This window comes from Staurois parvus, unplaced genomic scaffold (genome assembly GCF_062004578.1).
Source record: "Staurois parvus isolate SC_StPar_1 unplaced genomic scaffold, SC_StPar_1.0 ptg001151l, whole genome shotgun sequence".
Classification (NCBI taxonomy): domain Eukaryota; kingdom Metazoa; phylum Chordata; class Amphibia; order Anura; family Ranidae; genus Staurois; species Staurois parvus.
In genome coordinates, this window is record NW_028318947.1 from 113,627 (window position 1) to 135,671 (window position 22,045).

Sequence of the window (22,045 nt, forward strand, 5' to 3'; positions counted from 1 at the left end):
GGTATCCCTCATAAATTTTTTATATTTACAACTGAGGCATGCTTTAAATGCACAATTTGGTAAAGAATGTAGGATAACAAAATATCCCCTTATAGAAATCTTGAGGTCTCAGGGGCCTATAGCATTAATCTCAATATTATATTCATTCTTATTGCAAGCTACAATTGGTTGAGAACTGTTGAATGTGAGGGACAAGTGGCAAGAAATTATTCCAATTATAACAGATAAGATATGGGAGGAGATATTTTCCTGGCACTTGGCGGTTTCATCAATTAATAATAAAATGACACAATTGTATATTATACATCAAACATATCTTGTATAAAATGGGTAGGAGGACTATGTGTGAATGTTTATGCTGTCATGAAAGTGAAGCAGATTTTGGTCATTTGATATGAACATGCAGTGAAGCAAGGAGATACTGGAGTCAAATAACAGATAAATTATCAGAAATACTTAAAAAGGTGATACCTTGTAGTCCAGAAGTATGTTTGGGGATATTGGAGGAAAAGAGATGGTCGAGATATGTAATGATTTTTCTACAAGAAACACTATTTATGGCATGAAAACAGATTGCTATGAAATGGATGGAAAAAAAACCTCCCCTCTATTAATCAATGGATTGAAGCAGTTAATCATATTATATCAAATGAAAAAGTAATGTATGAATATAGCAGGACTTTACAGAAAGTTTATAATATCTGGAGTGAGTGAAGTAAGGTTGAAGTGATTGATTAATCAAGAGAATAGAAGGGATGGAAACTGAGAAATAATAAGATTAGAAATGTAAGGTAGTGGACGGCAGTAATCAGGATGATTGAAATGTGAGGTTGATTAAGTGCTTGGAAGGAACATGTAGTAAATGTGTATTAAAGAAATGTATTGCATTTTGTACTATCTATTTTAAATGTATAATAAGCAATAAAGAGTATCTATATAAAAAAAAAGCTACCGATCAAACTTCAAGGCTTGCAGTGTATCACTTGAAGAGGGTTTTAAAACATCAGGTCTCATTGCATAGTAGTTGCTAAATGAGATTCCAGTTAAAGCAGAACTAAACCCACTCTTAACAACGTTTTTTTTTTTTTTAGTTATTAATTATTATTATTATTATCCCTTTTTTATTTTTATTATTATTATTATTATTATTATTATTAAACGCGGGTGGAGCATGTAACATGTTCCGAAGGTGAACTTATCCTTTAAGTCAAAACTTACATTGGGCTAAGTACCCACGTAACAGCTGGGCCTTGTGACTGGTTGCTTGGACACAAAGTGCTGCATTGTATAGAGGCAAGGACAGTAAAATGACTTCTCTATCTGAAAGTACCAGGCTTTGCTGTTGCAGGGGAGTCTCATGGTTTTGTGACTTTGTACTGACTGGCAAAATACAGGTTTGCGCTAAGGTAGTGCTGAAGGGACAGGGCAAATTAATGTTTTGTGATTGTTCTCTCTTCTATGCATCACTCTATGGATCACTAATCTGTGGCAGTACTTTTTATATTCGCATAACTCCCAAGTTCCTACATTTCTTGTTCTACGGAACAAAACCATATAATGTAAAGCGCTGAGCTGACTATATAAGTCCTGTATAATAATAATAATTACTGAACATACCCGAAGGCTTTGTTAACCCTTTGAGGACCGTAAGATTTTGGAACGCCAAAAGATTCAATTTTTTTGTTTTAAAGTTCGTACACTTCAGTTGCTGTAACTAAGCCATTTCATGAAATAATTGGCAAAAAGCTAGATCTGTTTGTTGATAAGAACTAAAATTTTGACTCAAACCAAAAAAAAAAAGAGAGTTTTAAGTTCTTAATCAGATGATACACGCAATTAAAAACATGGGACAAATACGTCCCTTGGTCCTCAAAGGGTTAAAGAACAGCTCATTGGCTAGATTTCAAGGAGTATACCACTATATAGCCGCCATCTCTGTTACACCCTCCTTAAAGTGTTCTTTTGTCAGCAGAGCAGACCCCTCCCCACAGGATTTACTGCCTCACTGTGTTTCCTCTATCTTGCCAATGTGAGAAAACTCCTTTAATGAGATAGTAGATCTGGATCATATTCTGTAAAAACTAGTCATGCTAAGCAGTACAAGCAGCAATGTTAAGTATAAAACTGGACTGTGTAACATCAAACATGGTTTTTCAGAAGATAATGTAAATAGGGTCTTTTTTCTCTGCTCCCTGAAGATATAATGTGTGTACTTCAGTTTGGCAGAAGATGTCATTAAAAAAAACAATTGCTGGTTCTAATTATGGACTGACAGAATTCAAAATTAAAGTAATAATCGCAAGGATTTTAACATGCTAATGCAGATCTTTAGCTGCTTCATTTTTGTAGGTAATGAGACCAGCCATGCCATTACACATGATGAAATCCTTTAAAAATAGTCCTGCAGATACCTCCTGTTAGTCATGAGATGTCAGTTCCTAGCTGGATGTGGCAACGATTTCATATCTGTTGAAGGTCCCCTGCACGTCTGTTGAATTCTCTCTAAAACAAATACATAAAATATATAATAAAGCCTTTTCCCCGCTCACCAATCGGATTCAAACTTTCTGTGGAAATTTAAAGCTGCGCCATGCAGAAGCCCTCATCAGTGGGAGGGTGAAACATGTAGGCGGAAGGGACCACGTCGTCCTCCCACATGCGATCCCCTGTCTCCTGACCCGCTGTGAGGACACTGCTAGTTGTGCTGGCTGATTTCAAGGACACTGGTATATTTTACTGGACTACACATCCAGCTAACCGCACAAGAACGGATGTCTTTGGGCCCACATAATGAGACTGTTCCACTTACCTCTCGTATGAAGACTTATCCTATGGCCTATGGATATACAGAGTCAATCAGCTACCAGGATGTAGGCTGGACCTGTCAAGTGCCGATCATACGTCCTTTCTTGGAAAGCTCCAGTAATGGTGACAAGGACATTGGAGAATTTGAGCAACTATATGGAACTGTGTTGATTCCCTTGAGGCATAATTGTTGCCTTATTGCTCTTCTCCACAGAGGACACACACTCTGTGGCCCAGACATACTTAGCTGGACATACCTTGGTTCCTATTACGTATCCGTACACATCACAGCAGGGTCTTCAGGGAGGTTACATCTGCACAGGAAGGGGGACTTGGGGAGAAGTGGTGGGCTGGCCTTTGTTACCCGGGTCACTCATCGGGAGGGGGAGGAAGGCAGGGGGGGCTCTTTGGGGATTGGGGGTGATCCGGGACGGTGAGGGTAGAGTGGGCTGAGTGGGACTCCTTAGGGGGTTCGCATGGGGAGATGTGTTTTGGGGGGGTCGGCTGGGTGGGGAAGGGATGGATGAGATACCTGCACTGATTTATGTAATGTTTTACTGTTACGTCCAGAATAAATATGTGCTATTTATAAGCCTTGAGGTGCTCTATCTTTTTGTGGGGGGCTTTCTTTGTGAATTAAACACCTATTGAACATTTAAAAAAAAAAAAAAACTGATACTTTGTACAGTGTTTGTTTTGATGCTTCTGGAATATATTTAGCTGATCTAGAATGGAAGGTCGATTTGGGCTTTATGTACATTGTGACTATCACAACTGGACTGTTGAGCAGCTCTCAAATTTTTCATCTGTTGCCTGGAAGTGCTTTTTTTAAACCTATTAATACAATTTACTTGATCATTTTTTTTTAATTTCTCCCCCAGGTAACTTTATACGGTAACACGAGTCAGGATGGCAACGACAGTCCTAGAAGTAGCCTTAACAACAGCCTCTCGGATCAGAGTGTGTCATCCTTAAACTTGAACAGTGTTGGCAGTGTGCACAGCTATACACCGGTGAGCAGACCTCTTCTATACATTGTGCAGGCACTCCCACTTCACACGTCTCCTTCCAACAATAACAGCCTAGGCCTGACCAGGCTATTTTCACAAGCTGTAATGTGTTTTACTAGGCACACCGTGTACTTATGACATAAATCACTCACACTTCTGCCACTGAGAGCCTGTGTTTGGGGTTTATACCTTGTTTAAAATAGCTGAGGATGGGTGCTGCAGAGCGGAGTATACCAGTTACAAAATAGAAAGCATTGCTGTGTAGGTGGAGATAATGGCAGCTTTGTTATTTAATAAACAAGACCGATAAAATTATAAAGGAACGGTGTGCTAAATAAAAGATAAAAATGCTGACTTTTATTTGAAGGAAAACTACAGAGTATACACAGAAAGTGCACATTGTGTATTATTGTAAGATTTGCCTGAAAATGATTTTGATGTGACTTTTCTGCTTTCCTTTGGCTTGGTGTTCTGTGTTTTGATGATCTTTATGTACAATTCTCTGTTTCGTGGTCGTCTGCATATCAGGTGGTGTGGATAGTGTTACCTTCTTTAAAGCCCATTTCGGTACCAAAATTAACTGCTTGCACCCTGAAGCCCCACACCCCCCTCTTACCCTACCAATGTTTTTTTTTTTTTTTTTTAAATATTATCCTATCCTTGTGTAGCATCTTATATTCACCCAAGCCCACTTTCCATGTCCTTCGCCAGCAGTGTTTCCAGGTGCATGGAACTGGTAATGCACAGCTAATATGTCTGCACCGGACATTTGCTGATGTCCGCTTCTGGATCCTGAGTGCGTCCCGCCGCTGGACAACCAATAGGCAGTGTTCCGTCATGCAGGAAGTGACAGACCCTTGAAGGACCCTGCCTTCTGTACAGAGAAGAAGATAGAAGACTCAGGACTGGAATGTCACACAATAATGGATTTAGATGAGTAAAAGGGTTGACTGGAGTTAGCTTTAAAGCCCAACTCCAGGCAGGAAAAGAATCCTGTCCCCCCACACTGCAAGGAGTTAATGCGCTACCTATAGAAATGCTTGTTAATGCATTGCAACCGAGAGTAGAGATTTGAATGGGTCCTAAAACTCTCTCTCAAAAAAAATTAAAACTTTCATAAAAAAAGACTAAAGCTGGCCATAGACTGTTAGATTCAAATCATGTTGGGCAGACCGAATGTACGCAAATTGATCAATCGATCAACTTTGGTACAACCAGCCCTGCCAGATTTTCCATGCGATTATCGCTAGTGGCGGCTTATAGCCTCTAGCAATAATTACAGTCTTCTCCTGGTGGAGACGGCTTCTACTGCCCACCTTCCTGCCAGGAGAAAACAATGATTGGCGGGAAGGATTCCCCTGTCAATACTGTCTATGTTGATGGTGGAACTAAGGTGCAAAGAAATTTGCATCGCCTTTGGCCTGCCCTGTTTTCTGCCTGTTGAAAGGGTGAGGATTAATACTCATTTGGTGTAGCTTATTAGCAACCACGGGCTGGTGCAGCTAATAATTATCCTCTAATTGGATTAAACGTTGGATTTTTAAGGCATGCACTCTTTTCTTTGTGAAATTACCTGTTATTCCACATTATAGTAGAAATTGCTCATTAGGCTTCTCATTCAACACCAGGTAACAAGCCATCCAGAGCCATCTGCTCCAACATTAACACAGCAGTCCCAGTACAGCACACCAGAGCGAGAAAAGCTTTTCCCTGAGTATAACTTTGAAGATCTCAGCGATTCATTTCGAAGTCTGTACAAGAATGTATTTGCTCAATCTGCAAGCCAAGGTGGGTTACAGTGTTTTTGAGTTAAATGGTAATTGGCTTAAAGTGGATCTGCACCCAACTGTTTTTTTTTTTCACTTTTGAATGGACTGGAAAGGGCCAAGTTCACTGTCAGGGTTTTATTACTAGGTGTCTCCACTGGAAAAATATCCTATCAATGCCTGTCTGTGACAAACCCTTGCTATGATGCTATGAGCTGAACTTCTTTCTTCCTCTGGATTGTGTTCTTTTAACGGCTTGTTCACACATGCATCTGTGTAAAGAGCGACTCGCATTGTATTGCTTTTCAAAGAATGGTGCAAGCATGGCTGACAGGCATTTGTGAGGTGATACTGGTGCCTTCTGAATGCCTGTTTTTATGACAACCAAACAGACAAAGCAGCTCAAGGGGTGTACGGGGTGGTTGTGGAGGCAGTAAAAATGTGGCTCAACCAATGAAATGAAAAATCTGGTGCCAATACTGAAAATTCAGAATACATGTGGCCGAAAACTGAACCAAAATGTCTGCGTATGTGGGGAGGCTCCAATTTTTTTTTTTAAATTTCTTTCTACTTTTATGTATATTTGTATTTATTTTTTTTAACTTATGATCTTATTCCCTATCACATAGTGAACCAATAGTCCCCTATGTGATTAGCATATCAATGACAGGTCCTCTTTGTAGGGGAGAGGAGGTGGGGAGAGGAGCAGTGTATACAGTGAGGTAGCGGTGTATACAGAGAGGCTTCCTCACTGGCTGTCATTATATGTTGGTGCCAATTTTTTAAATGCAGTTGACAGCTTTTTTTTTTTTTTTTTTTGTCACCATATCTCACAGAATTAGCTGTCACTTTCTCCGTGCTAAAGGAAACTGTTTCTTTTATCTCGGGAAAGAAACTAAAAGGAAACATTGTTTCTTTTAACTCCCGGAAATAAACTAAAAGGAAACTTTGTTTCTTTTAGCTGGGAGGAAAGTGACAGCTGATTCTCTGAGCTATAGTGAAGAAAAAAAAAAGCTGGTAATTACATTTAAAAACCGGCACTGACATATAGTTACAGACAGTCACTGTATACACTGCTCCTCTCCTGCCTTTCTCTGCTGCAATCCCCCCCCCCACATCTGCAGTACACACAGTCTCCTGTATCGACACCTGTACCGGCAGAATGCTGATGGCTATTTTCGGCCGATATGTTTCGGTGGACGAAATTTCGGTGTATCCCTATTAACCACCTGTTGTTTTTACTGCTTCCCAACAGCAAGTGTAAGCTATGCTTTAGATATCCAGTGACAATGACATTACTTCTTGGTAGGTTCTTCAAAGGAATACACAAAAAGAATATAGTGAACAAAAGATGGGTAGTTCGGTTTACAACTGTTCCCTGAATTTTACCAGGAAGCGAGGGAAAATCTTCCCAGCAAGCACACGCCAGTAAGAACTACCTGATAGAGGCCTTTGCCAGTTTTGGACAGAGTTCCAGTTCAAAATGACCCATGCCATTACTCTTACCTGTACATATTAACCATTGTAAACTCTTCATTGCTGCTGTCATGTCACCGCTCTACACCAGTTCCAGATAGCAGATGTGAATACTCTGTAAAATTCCACTTTATTTACTTTCACTTTCTCCACCTTAATCCCTCTTTTCCCTATTAGCTATGATTATTTAGTAGTAGTAAAGATATCAAAGTATTTCCAATCAGTTAGGAAAGGAGGGATGATATCATTGTGTCCAGACAGACTGTATTAAACTGCAAATCAGACTTTTAAAGATAAAGCCACTTCTGGGTTTGACAGCTGATATAGATAAATATACAGTAGATATAGATATACACAACAAGGTGTGGATGAAGTTAGGGCATAAAGTTATTTTTAACAAAATTACCTTTTTTTTTTCTCTGCAGTCGTAAACCACATGAAATGTTTATTTGTTATGTATTGTTTTCTAAATGTGTTTTTTATGCTGCTGTTCTGTATCTGTATAGTGGAAATAACAGTACTCCTGTTTCTGTTTCAGGAATGCTGAATCTGCAGTCTGAGTCCTCCCAGCAGACACACTCACCTTGTTCCTATCAGCACTCCCCTAGTAGCACAATGAGCTCTCAGCAGCACGGTAGCCAAAGTAACCTGACAAATAGCCATGCCAGTAGTCTTGGCAGCACCGTAGGTGACTCCTTGGGGCAGGTTCACATGTCTCACACTCCACTACACAGTCAGCAGTCCCAGCAGTCTCCACATATACACCACACTGTAGTCCACCATCAGCAGCACCCAGCACAGCATGCATCTCACTGTCACCAACAGGTTTCACAGCACCAACCTCAGCATCCTCAGCAGCGGGCTCCCCATCCAGCACAGCACCCTGCCACCCATCCGGCACAGCATCAAACCCAGCACCCTGCCACCCATCCGGCACAGCATCAAACCCAGCACCCTGCCACGCATCCGGCACAGCATCAAGGCCAGCACCCTGCCACCCATCCTGCACAGCATCAAGGCCAGCACCCTGCCACCCATCCTGCACAGCATCAAGGCCAGCACCCTGCCACCCATCCTGCACAGCATCAAGGCCAGCACCCTGCCACCCATCCTGCACAGCATCAAGGCCAGCACCCTGCCACCCATCCTGCACAGCATCAAGGCACGCACCCTGCCACCCATCCTGCACAGCATCCTGGCCAGCACCCTGCCACCCATCCTGCACAGCATCCTGGCCAGCACCCTGCTACCCATCCTGCACAGCATCCTGGCCAGCACCCTGCACAGCATCAAGCACAGCACCCTGCCACCCATCCTGCACAGCATAATGCGCAACACCAGCATCTACAGCACCACGCCAACCACCAGCACCAGCCCCTCACACATCAGACCTCTCTAACACAGCAGCCCTACAGTTCAGGTAAGTGTTTGCTTCTAACACTCATTACAAGTGCAATATGTTTTTAGATCTAAATGTGTAGCTCAAGCCAAAATGTTTTCACTTTAATTAGAGTTTTTTTTCCCCTAAATCCCCACTAAGAAGTCACCAGACAGGTGTTCTTGGAATATAACCATTTGTACTTTCTGGTGAAAACTTTCCATTACTGGACAATAGTCAGTAGGACAAATGAGGTGAACATCTCCAGCGGGGACATAGTAATTAAAACATAAAAAGGGGTTTTAATACTTTCTTGTTCTATACACAACCAAAAGGTAATAACGTTTTTTGGCTTTAAATATACTTTAAATAGGAGCTTCAGTTGCTTGTGCAAAATTTAAGTCTGTAGCTGCTGACTTTTAATAAACAGACACTATCCTGTCCAAGAATCCAGTGCTGTCCTCACCCAGGCTTGTTCTCAACCGGCCCTCAGGTCCCCAGTACTGGCATGATAACTGTGGGCAGCTGGCTTTGACTTCTTACAGCTTCACAGGCAGCTTCCCACTGCGCATGCTTGAACCTCGCTGCACTTTGTGAATGGTCCCACAGCCTTCTGGGACCTGTGATGTGTTCCAGAAGGTTGTGGGCAGGGATGGGGGGGGGGGGGCTTCTGGTGGATCTGCCATGGCGATCGGAGCTGAAGTGGGATCGGGTACCTGTGAAAGCTGAGCGGAACTTCCTTTTTTGGGTGAAGTTCTGCTTTAAGTTGGCTCTGTATGGTATGCTCTATCTGCAGTGTTTAGATTAGTGCAAGGGCACATCCTTATAGTCCACTCAGTTGGCATTGAATCAGGCAGGCCCTCCTCCTTCATAGTTAGTGGTACATCTTAAAGTGGAACTTTGTCAGAAAATTAAGTCCTACTAGATCACTTCAGTCTGGCCTGTTAGGCCTGGTCAGGCACACCCCCTTTGTGTATCTGCAATACATGGCTGTATAAGTATTGTGGTTGTTAATGCTTCTCTGCTAGCATAAAGCAGTGAGAAAAAAAAAAGGTATTCTTACTTATTCATTGTAGGACACGGCTCTGCTTTATATCATCAGCTACTGGTATAATGCCAACTACAGGAGTAGGATGCTAGATACAAAAAAAAAAAAGACATCCCGGGATTGAGCCCTGCTAATAGCCAAATTCCCCACACTGTAGAACAAGCTCAATTACACCACAGTGCAAAAACAAAAAGTATTTAAACACAGGGCTGCAGTAAAGCTAGAGGAGGTGATGTGTCCTCCAAAAAATGCAGAATACATACATTTATGATGAGTCCAAAAAAGCCTATTTTTTAAGGCATTTGGAAGCACAAATATTTCACAAAAGTTCACAAGATGGGGTACAGGACTATAAAGAGAAAAAGTGCAAGACATAAGTACATAAATTGGGTTTAAACTTTAGCTGTTGAGTTGCTTTTGTCTGGAGTTCCACTTTAAAATAAAATGTATCATTTTTCAGTGAATAGTTTTTAAGCCTATAGACAATGTAGTCAGTGAGCATAGTATTTGTCAAATTAGAAATAAAAAAGATATGGCGCCTTTCCTCCAAGCTAAATTGCTGCCTGTGCAAAATCATATTACCATTCACATAATACAAAAAAGTAAAACCCAAAATGTAGTGAAACTTTGTGTATGCCTGCACCATATAGTTGTGCTGCGATATTTGTGTAGCTGCCCCTTTAAGAGAAAGGCTGTTAGGATATTTTTGTAAGGCTGCTTACGGTTTATCCCGCCAAATCCCTAAATCGTTTCCGGTATTTAGAATGCACACCGAGGTTCAGGAAGTGGCATGGCGGTGCACAGACCCTGAGTGTATTAGTGGCGAGATATTGGGCGCCACGTTTTGTACGTGTGAAATTTTAATACCTTTTTATTGCCAGGTTTTGATTAAACACTGCACAATGAGAGACTCTGCTTTTGTGGTCTTTGGGTGACATTGATGAAAAGACATCGGGCACACAGGACAAGTGATGATTGGAGGAAAAATTAGAGCAACAGTGCTTGGAGAGCATCTGGGGCAAACAGCACTTTATGACCTTTTCTTAGAAATAAGAGGGTCATGGATCGTGGTGGTCGTGGTGACACAGGAGGTGAAGCACTTTGGGAAGATTCAGTGGCACAGAAACAGTATTTCTATATTGGTGTTGGACTGCATGTAGTACCATTTATTGTTTATGATGTTTTGGGGTATAGTATTTGGAGATTGAGTGCGGGGAGTCTATGGGGAATGTAAGCGCCCACTTATAGTTTCACTTTCACAATTGGGAGCACCACTAGGTGCTCTTAAAGGGGCAGCTACAAAAATCTGCAACGCACCTGCCCTTAAAGGGGCAGCTATAAGAATATCGCAACACACCTATATGGTGCAGGTGTACATAAGGTTTCACTATATTTGCATTTCACCTTTGGGTATTATGTGAATGTTGTTATGGTTCTGCACAGGCAGGAAAGACGCCATATCTGTTTTATTATTTTTCTTTTTATTTGTATTTGGTTTATTTGGCTCATGGGCTTTAGAGATTGAGTTTGGGGTGGCTATGGGGCATGTAAACGCCCACTTATAGTTTTTACTTTTATTTGTCAAATTAGACACGCTGACATTTCCCAACTAGTGTCTATAGAATGGTGGCGCAGCATTGTAAAAAATGTGTATTGTTTTCATAATGAATATTTTATAGGCATCTTTGTTGTGTATTGACGGTGAAGCTGTGAGTAACAAATTTAATGGGTAAAACTGAAGAACTGATGAAAAGGTCTGTTTATTAAAACATGGTGTTCTCCCCGCAGACTGGTACTCAACTTTGGACATGCTGAAGGAAAGCTGCCGAATTGCCAGCAGTGCCAACTGGTCTGATGTCGATCTCTCTCAGTTCCAAGGTATACACAACTTCTTCTACAAAGAGGCCTGTTCATAGACTGGTGGGGGTGGTAGTTTTCTCAAATATTTATATATATGTCTGTGTGTGTGAAAAAATAGTTTGCATAATGAGAGGAGACACTTATCCTTCCCGTTAGTTACTTAACCATTCTGCTTTGTAACATTGTGTGCTCTGGTAAAAGAATTTATCACAGTTGTTCTACAGAGCTGTTGTGTAGGGCTTAGGTCCTCTTGACAGCCCAGTGGCATAATCTGAGTAGCCATATACAGAAGGTGACATGAAGGATTAAGTGACATGAGTAAATAAAAGGACATGCTGGTCATATTATTGTATTTACTCTTCTCTTCTACACAACTGATGTCACCACAGTGGCTGTGGCAGAAAGTGAGGCCTTATAATGGTAAACTGGGTGCCACTTGTATTCCTAAAATGAATAACTCTGCCACAAAAAAAAAAAAAAATTATACAAAAGTGCATGTTTATTCACAGAAATAAATAGCCTCCCTCCTGACCCTATTAAAGCGGTAAATGTAATAACTAGTGGTGCACCGAAATTAAAATTCTGGTGCTGAAACCGAAAATTCAAAATGCACTTGGCCGAAAACCGAAATGCGCAGTTTTTAAAAATGAATATATTTTTTGGAAAACAATACACTTTGATTAAAAAAAATTAATTTGATCTATATATATATATCCTAATTTTTATGTAAAATATGAAAGAGGATGTTACGGCGAGTAAATGTTGGGTACAACATGTCACGCTTTAAAATTGCGCACACTCGTGGAATGGCGTGAAACTGCAGTACTTAAAAATCTCTACGGGTGATGCTTTAAAATGTGTACAGGCTAGCAGTGTAAAGTTACAGAGGAGGTCTAGTGCAAGAATTATTGCTCTCGCTTGGACATTCGTGGCGATACCTCACGTGTGTGGTTTGAACACCATTTACATATGTGGGCCTACGTAGGCTTTCACCACTACATGCGAGCACGGGGGGACAGGGGCACGTTAAACTTTTTTTTTTTTTTTACATTTGTTTAATGTTTTTTTTTTTTCCTTGAACTGTCCCTTTTCAAAAAATGTTTTAATCACGTTTATTCTTATCACAAGAATGTATGTATCCCTTGTGATTAGAAATAATTAGTGACAGGTCCTCTTTATGGAGAGATATGGGGTCAATAAGACCCCATGTCTCTCCTCTGCAATGTAAAACATTGAATCAAAAAAAGCATTCATCTAGTGCTTTAAAAAAAAAATAATAATAATTGCCAGAACCGGAAGTGGCATCGCGCCGATCCTCCTTGGGCATAGAGATGAGTGGAGGCCATCTTTCCTTCACTCATCTCTATGCCCAGTGCCGGGATCACTCGATGGTTTCTCAGGTAAGGCTGAGAACTACCAAGCGGCGAAGGGCAGGGTTTTTTCGGTACCTGTATCGGTGCTTTTTTTTTTTTTCTTCAGCAGATGACCCAAAGGGGTGTTTTTGGCCGAAACTACAGTGCATCCGTAGTAATAACTACCTTTCCCACGCACTGGAATAGTTAAATGCTCCTGTTTGTCTTGGGTACTATTAAAAAGAAGTTTTACCTTCCCTTATTCCTTGCTCCTCTGCCAGCTGGCACTCTCCTCTTCCCTTTTATGAGCCGGGTTGTAGTCAGGAGTTGTCCTTTATAATGCAGGGCCTCTGGTCCTGCATTGTCCCTGATGACAACAGAATGCAATTGCTGGATGAAAGCTCCCAAAGAGCAGAGACTTCATGAAAGCAGTTGCACAGAAAGGAGCCTGTAGGAGCAAGGCATAAGGTAAGTAAATCTACTTTTAATGTTTCCATGAACTAAAACAAGCATTTAATCCAGTGTTGAAGGGAACCCATTTGCAAATGTAGTTTCTAAATGTTGCCAGAGTACAGATGGGGTTTTTTTTACTTAGAAACTGAAGCTGCTGCACACAGCACATGCATCATTACTCCCCATATGCTGTGACTGGTTTGTCTTGTGAATGTGCAGGTTTAACTTAATTTATTCACCCTGTGAGCTGCAGGGCACATTTACAGACTTTACAAGTTTGGTACCCTTTAACAAGTTCCTGCTTGACCAATAGCAAAATGACAGCTGAGCGGGACTTTCACTGATCCAGGTGTGCATCCTGTGACGTCCTCCCGTATCGCTGCCTAGTGCGCATCCACGGGCCCATTCTGTGTCAAGATCTGTCACCGTCCATCGGACGCAGCTGATGACCGATCCATGTACCAGCCCGTTGCTGGTACTATGTGACAGCTGTGGCCAATCACAGCAGGTCACATGACAATCACAACAAAAAACACTGAATGAATCAATTTCATCCAGTTAAATTCTTGCCTATAGCTGTGAAAAAAAACAAAATACTGATAGTTTCCTCAGAGTAGTACAATGTTGCTATGGTAACACTATATTACTCTGGTCACAATGTTTGATAATAGAAAAAAAGGAAAAATAAAATATATATATTTTTTTAATACTGTTACCAGTCAGTGTTCCTGATCACCACCACACCAGTTATATGATGACGCTGTACTGCACTGGTGAGAGTACGTAAAAAATGTGAAAACAAAATGGTGAAAATTTTTTTTCCATTTATTTTCCAAAAAATTACAACTTTAGAAAACTTACCATGCATCTTACTAAATACCGCAGAGTACTTTCCATAAAGGGGTAATCTGGGGGATTCTGTCCTGACATTTTTTGGGCCTCAAAAAGGTCATCAGTACATGAGGATTGATTGTCAGATATATACCATAGTTTGTGGACTATAACTTTCCTGCAGACTAAATAATATACACTAATTTGGGTTATTTTCACCAAAGAAATGTAGCAGAATACATTTTGGCCTAAATTTATGAAGAACAATTATTTATTTGCAAAATTTTATAACCGAAACTTAGAAAAACTTGTTTGTTTTTTTCAAAATGTTTGGTCTTTTTTCATTAAAAAAAACAAAAAAAAACCCAGTGGTGATTAAATACCACTAAAAGAAAGCTCTAGTTGTGTGAAAAAATAATAAAAATGTAGTTCAGGTACAGTGTTGCATGACCGTGCAATATAAAAAGATTATTTTTAACTTTTTGCTAAACATCCAAAAATAAAAAAAAAAAGAAATCGGCATAAATTTTGGCCAAAATGTATTCTGCTCCATGTCTTTGCTAAAAAAAATCCAAATAAGTGTAAATTAATTGGTTTACGCGAAAGTTATAGCGTCTACAAATGGCAGTATATATAATTTTGTAAAATTATATTTAATAAATTTTGTAAAAATGTAATATTTATTTATTTACGTTTTATACTAGTAATGCGGCGAGCACTTATAGCGGGGTGGCCGTGGGCAATCTGACACTGGGTGGGAATTGACTAACTGCCACTGACATCTCCATTGAGATGCAGTGACCAGTGCTAATGACACTGGGGCGAGCAAAGGGTTAACTGTGTGTTAGGGAGTGATTTTATTGTTTATGGTGTGCTTTTTTTTTACTAAGCAAACCTACTGCTTTCTATCTCTGTACGGGGAAATAGAAAGCAGCACGTCCATCCTGACATCCTTTACACACAGATCTCTCCCCTCTCAGTTGTGCCAATGCTCACCGAATCCCGGACGAAAATTGCTGGCTGGGACCTCATCAGGAGCCACTAGCAGCGCGGGTTGGGTGACGCGCACGCGCCCCCTACCTGGAAATGCGAAATCACGTTTATTTGCGTGATTTTTTCCCAGTGAAGCCGCCCTATAGCAGTACATCTGCTATGGGGCGGCGAGTAAGTGGTTAACAGGTGATGCACAGTAGTAAAAACTATCCTATTTATTCTTTCCAAGTTTATCCAAAATGAATTAAAGGCCAAGTCCATAATTTCATAATTTGCCTTCAGCACATCTCTGGGCTACTCTGATCACATAGCTGCATCATCTAAGTCTGGGTATTTCAGATTCAGTGCCTACACGTCCCAGTTGTCACCCCAGCAGAGGAATTCTGCAGAGTGTGCCGACATGGTCGTGGGGCCAAAACAATTTGTAGTCCAATTGCATTTCTTCCATCCCTATAACTTCAGGGACATAACTGTACAGGCCTGAGGTTGGAGGAAAACATTTGAATGAGTCCATGCATTGCACCTGTGCTACACTGATCACATTTGGAATGCTCAGCAGGCTGCATTCCAAAAACTAGTATTTTAACATTTTTTTTTTTTTACTGGAGCAGTTTTGCTGCATTTACTGTTTGCAAAAGGTGGACTACGCCTTAAAAAAAAAAAAAAAAATTGGAGTTGGGCTTTTCAAGTATTTTTATTTCCCTTTCACTGCATGCAGAACTAGAAAAATCGTGTTCGCTGAGGTTCTGCTTGAATATGTAAATTTATGGTAATATTTCTTACATAATTGATGAAAAATGCCAGTGTCCCTGTAATGGCACATGCTGAATTCTCACTTCAGCAACATGTACGGTTTCTAGATAAAAGTCTCTGGAAAAGGAACCGAATCCCAGGAATTAGCACCAATGATTGCGGCTTGCCTCTCGAGATTTAGCAGGCTGTGATTCAAGTCCTGGAATCTTACAATAAATATGCAGCTGCAATAAGTAGTCTGACATCTGTATACGAAGACTGTATACTGTGTACATCTTCTGCTCACATCTACTGCTGACTAATGTGCTGCACAAGCTCCCACAGCATGATTTGTAGATTTAAAAAAAAACCTCAGCCACTTATCCATCTCAGCGGTTTTCTAGACAAACTCCAAATTGCTTTTTCTTCACACCACCGGCTTACGATTGTAGGTGAACTCAAAGTGAACCTTTTTATTATTGCTGTAAGACATACAGGCAGCATTCAAGAAGGAACAGTTGGCATTGGTAGCGTCCATGTTTTTTTCATAGCAGTTTTTCTTGTAAACCAATGTCAGATCAGGTTATGAAAAGATCTTCAGTAAATTGCCTGTCTTGTTCATCAGGAGCAATATAATTTATACCATAGTTAATACAGGGGTTCGGCAAACTTATGGAAACGCCAGGTAGAAAAAAACAAAATTGTTACGTAATATGGCGTTGGAGCGTCTTTGGCATCCAGGACATCCTGAATTCTACTGAGAATTGACAAATCTAAATCTTGGATGGTGGGAAAAAAATGGTCTGCCAACGTGTATATAGTCGCTGGCAGTGACCCTACCCTTCAAGGTGATGATGGGGCCTGCAGAATATCAAGATATGGCTGCACAAATCATGATTGCGCCGCCACCATGCTTTACTGTTGGCACAAGACAGTCCTGGTCGTAAGCTTGGAACAGTGTTTGCCACACAAAAACAAGTCCGGTGGTTGGGAACAGTGTGAAGCTCGGAAGACCATGTTAGCCTTCCATTGATCGATAGTCCACAATTTATGGGTGTTGCACCACTCTCTCCTTTTCTGAGCATTAATATCGATCTCTAGTGGCGCTTGCAGCTCGCCCGTTAGTGTTTTGCTTTTTGTAGACAAGGGCTTTGGAAGACTGATATATTGAGCTCTGCAATCGCTTTTGCAGCAGTTACTTCTTATTCCGGGTCACAATCCTGTGCAATGTCCTTTTTGTCTTTCAGTCAGTTGACCATGTCAACAGCACTTGTGATTATCAGACATTTTCCTGGAAACTGTATATGCCGTCATAACCTTTGATACTGTACCTTGCGACATGACAAATAAATTGGCATCTTCAGTCACAGAGGCATCAGCTAAGCGGGAACCAACAATTTGCTCTCTTTGAAACTCTGACCTGACTGTGTATCACTAGCAGCTCATGCAGTGAATGACGAAAGTGAGGCTTCCCACCTGTTAGCTAGGTGTCTCATCACACAGCGGAAGCCAAAATTTGTTACATCGCTTCCGCAAAACATGTCGACCCTTTCACACTTGCAAAGCATGTAGTGTTTCCATATTTCTGTCCATCCCCTGTATATCTTCATGCATTTGGATTACAGGTTCTTATTTCTTCTGCAGGAACTAGTGGCTGAGATAAAAATGTAAGAATGCCATTTTAACATTCGCCGTGTCCAAAGCAATGTGTTTCATTTTATAAACCGTATTGAAAAAGGTGCAGTTGTATGCTGTTACAGACACAGACCGTTCTCATTCCTGATACTCTGACAGATGTGGGTAGTAGTAGGTTCATACGTCTCTGTAGATGCTGTTAACATAGATTTTGTTTCCTCTGGTTTTAGGTTTGGTGGAAAGCATGAGACAAGCAGATCTGAAGAATTGGTCACTTGATCAGGTCCAGCTGGCAGACTTGTGCTCCTCCCTCAGCGAGTTCTTCAATCACACCGGCTTCATCCATCCACAGAGCAATGTACAGTCACCCGTGTGTCATGGGAACATGCACAGCTCCAAACCCTCACAGCACCTCAGCACAGGCAAGTATTTTTTCTTTTTTTTTTAAAGACTGTTATGCGGATTTTCACATAATCGATACACCAATGTGCAATTGATGACCAACTTCTCAAAGGCTGATGTCCAACCTGCATATGGCCTAAGCTGCCCTCCATTCTTCTACTATATTATCAGAGCGTGATGGTCAGACTCCACCCCCCTGACATCTCTGTTCATCCCAGTGAGAAGTTTAGAAGGTAAAGAATGAATTGGAATATGATAGCTGACAGAACACTGTAAAACATAAAACAAATATTGCTGAACCCATCGAGGTGAGCCGCATATGGTGGTCCAAATTTACATCCATTCCTGAATCTTCAATGATGGGTGGATCAATCCTTTACAGGCACTTGCGAATAGAGACCGTATGTATGATGGGAATTTGTGTAAATGTACGCTTGGCGATCTATCAATAAAAATGCTAAGAGGAGTACCACCAATTTTGTTAAAGAAGCTGTGTACTCTATATAACATTTATTGTTACTTTTGATATTCTCATCTAATGTAAAATAAATTTCCTTCTTGTCATGTGAGGGACACTGTAGGGATTATACTGCTGTCTACAGGAAGATTGTACACTGGCAAACAAAAAAAAGCCCCAAGCCTCTTCTCTACCCAGCATGCCTCAGCTTTTTGCTAGTGTCCTAGTAGGTTGGGATATCTTTTCTTCAGCTCTGCTGAGGAAAGTCCAACCAGTCTTTGCTCCTTGTCTCCTTCTGTTCTGCCAGGTGAGGCAGAATCCCCTTCCCTGTCATTAGGGGCCTGTACTGCAACTCAGAACTTTGTGGCAAGATTCACCTAATTCCTCATAGATATTGAGCACAAGGACCCCGGTGCTATCTACTGCAGAGTCCATTTCTGAACTTTCTGAGACCTTAAAACAGGCAAGGCCACTGGTGACTGTGGCCATCTCTTATTCAGAGTATCAACAGTCTATCTGTTTAAGACACCTACGGTCTCCTGCTGTCACCTTGGAATTACAAGGGGTTGTTTTGGATCATATTGATGCAGTGTGTGCTACCCTGCATTTGGCGGATTAGCCTGCTGTCTCCAGCCCGGGGTCTTTCAGTGCTTCTACTCAGGGAAGGCCTTTCACTACACCTGTTATTCGAGGTAATCCTATATGTAGACCTGAAACACTCTAATGGTCCTGAGCCTCACCTGAAGCTGTTCCCTCATGATAGAGAATTTGTTTAACAGTGATTTATACCCACTGTGGATTCCCCAATGACCTACCTTAACAGGAAAACTACTAGATTGGTAGAAGGCATGCTTACCTATAAGGACTCTACTGACTGGCAACTGGAATGCCTCCTTAAATCCCAGTTTGATCTGGCAGATTTTGGCCTCTGTCTTGTGTTGGCAGTGACCTTAAAGTGATACTAAACTCTTAACAATTGTTGTGTTGCCCACCCCTCAGTTGGACTTTTCTTGGATGTCCCAACAGTACTTGAATTCCTGTGCTTCCTAATGAATTAATAAAAATACTTGCCAATAAATTATTTTATTGGAGTCCATTGAGGGTCACAGGTCCCATCCCTCATGGAGTTTATAGTCTTGGGTACTGCTTGCTATATAGTGAGTTATGCTGAATGGCCTGGCCTAGAATTTATTTGTTTGCCATTGCCCAGTCCTCCTGCAGGTGAAAATATAACCCCAACAGTACCTGAATTCTTCTGTTCCTCAAATGATTCCAAGAAAAGTATTTTATGGTGAGTACAGCAATCCAATTTTTGCTTCCACTGTGCTGCACACTGTTACATTACTCCTGCCAGTTATTGTGAAGAGAGTTGTTCAAAAGGCAGAGACCTGCCAGACAACCAGCTTTATTCTCCCAGATGACACTCTGCCCCCCGAGTTACATTGCAAGAGGCAGGGTGAGCAAGCTAAACTATATGAACTGAAGAGAAGAGCTGATTATGCATGGTGTGCTACCATATACCCAGTCATGGGCCTATAATGCATACAGGGAATAGTAGTGTGGAAGAAGGTTCAAATCTGTATTTGATTCAGCACAATTAAAAAAGGTTAAGCTTGCAACCTGACAGACCCACACGTCTCGCTTAGCAACCTGGAAAACGGTTGGATATGATGACCAGTAGCTGAATAGGAAAGGAGCGCAGGAGGAAGGGAGTGAAACAGGAATGGTAGAGATAGTTTGTTGGTCTTGGAAATTTACTTGGCAAAACGACTCCACAGACTGCTATAGATGCTGTTTCTTTTCTACAGGTAATGTGTATCTCGACTCCAGACAAAATGTTCCTACATCAATGATGGGACCTCCGAATTACACTCATATACCGCCAATGAGCACTACAGGATCTGGTTTAACAGGTAGGTGCCTGCTATGTATGCGTACCATCAGTAGACAGATTTGCTGCATCTTTTCAATTCATAGGTGCCAAGCAACCCCTTCATGTGGGAGACAACCAAATCAGTTGTTTGGTTTTGATTGCATTTCCCAATGTGGCTCCTAAATGATTACATCTTACACCTTATCTGTTTATTATCTGAGCATCTATGTCCAGTTCAGCACTGGTCCAAGCACCGGCAATTACCTGACCTCAGTCTGCAGCTTCTGTTAATGCGTATGACTTTCTGTAGTTTGCTTTGGATTGCAGCTCTGCATAGATCAGACTCATACGCGAACCTTTGCTAAACATAAAGACCTGTACGGTCACATCATACATTGCTGTACATGCACTAGTGTCTTCACAAACCCCCTTCTGGCTGGCATTTGATTTGTATGGTGACCCAGACTAGAATTTTTGATGAGCATAATCAAATTAAACGCCAAATGAAGGGATTTTGTTTAGAACTTGCTTCTTTCTCTAGAAGTTAGTGGGAATGCAAAAGAAACGGGAATCTGGTTTATGCAATTTAAAAGGTCAAATGCACTTTCCAATGAGTGATATCAGAGGCATCTCAAACACAAACGGAATGCATCTGAATGCTTACTACAACTGACAAGCCCAAAGCCCGTCTACAAAGATCCTATATCTTTCTGTGAAGATTCTGGGTTTTTTCTTTTGGGGGGCGGGCAGATGAATTGCAGAGCTAGTAGTAGTAGTTTCTTCTGATTAGCTGGACTTCTGTTTCTGTAATACACAAACCATTTTGCAGCTCATCCAAATAGCTCCATTAGAACTGAGGAAACTACAGTAATGGGATGAGTGGCGAAAATATCTTCCACATTGCAGAACCAGAAGTCCACTCTAATGTGACCAACTACTAGCAGGCCACATTAAACTGCTCCATGCAGAGCATTTAATGCTGATGTATTCAGTAAAATGGAAGGAGGATCTGGTCTAGGCACAATTAAACTTGGCTTCGCTGCTGATGTGCTAATGGGTTACATGCTGCAAGAAGGGGGAAGAAAAAAATGACTAATCAGTGTGCTGCTTCTTCATTCTTCAGTCAGCAGGCTGGGGGTTGTTTTTCACTAAACTATGTTTCTGCTGCAACAGTTAATAAAGTCTTCAATCACTAAGGAGGACTGTTTTGCCTCCACCATGGAGTTGGTGTAAGGTTCTGTTATGCCTTTTCCATCTCAAATCTTCCAAAATGATAGGAACTGCACATAAATATCCAGATTTGAGCTTCTTTGTTATCTGGAGATCTTCTGTGATGGTTGTGAATCTGGCTGTGCTGCCTGGCCAGCGTGTCTGTATTACAAGACTGGCTGCACAGAATTGTACATTATTTTTTTTTTTTTTAGCAGGTAAAATATTTGTTAGATTTATTTCAGCTGCATTTGCAGATGCTTGACTTAAAATCCACTTTAAAGAATACGTTTACCTTTTGAGAACATGTTACATGTTCCACCCATTTTTAGACTGGAACATGTAACCGGTTCCCTCTGTTATTAGAATAGAACATGTAACATGTTCCCAATCCTGCAGCCTACTTCCAATTCCCCTGCTAATTGTGACAGCAGGCCAGATATCTTCTCCTTACACCTGCCGTCACAATTTGAAAATATTGTGGCTGTGCTGGGCTCCAGCCCCACATGGCCATGTCATTCATTTACAGAGATATGTGAATGAATGAACTATTAAATACTTGACAGCCTTTGCGACTGCTGGCTTGTAGTTCTCAATGAACTATCAGAACTAGTGAGCACTCCTAGGTAGTTCATTGAGTCATCCTGTAAACGCTGCTATACGAGGTACAAAGCAGATGGATGCAGGGGAGGCCTGCTGATTGCGGGTGAAATGCTTTACAGGCACCTAAAAAAAAAAATTGCACATTTTTTGCCTGCAATTTAT

The 22,045-nt window shown here is 41.2% G+C and overlaps 1 protein-coding gene across 1 annotated transcript in view; it reads left to right on the forward strand.

Moving 5' to 3' along the window:
• LOC149439148 (forkhead box protein J3-like) overlaps positions 1–22,045 on the forward strand; it is a 115,349-nt gene that overhangs the window by 90,912 nt on the left and 2,392 nt on the right. The window contains exons 7-12 of the mRNA XM_089659385.1: positions 3,687–3,818; positions 5,444–5,603; positions 7,596–8,477; positions 11,272–11,361; positions 17,570–17,761; positions 20,007–20,111. Coding sequence (XP_089515511.1) covers positions 3,687–3,818; positions 5,444–5,603; positions 7,596–8,477; positions 11,272–11,361; positions 17,570–17,761; positions 20,007–20,111 — 1,561 coding nt within the window. The remainder of the gene's footprint in view (positions 1–3,686; positions 3,819–5,443; positions 5,604–7,595; positions 8,478–11,271; positions 11,362–17,569; positions 17,762–20,006; positions 20,112–22,045) is intronic.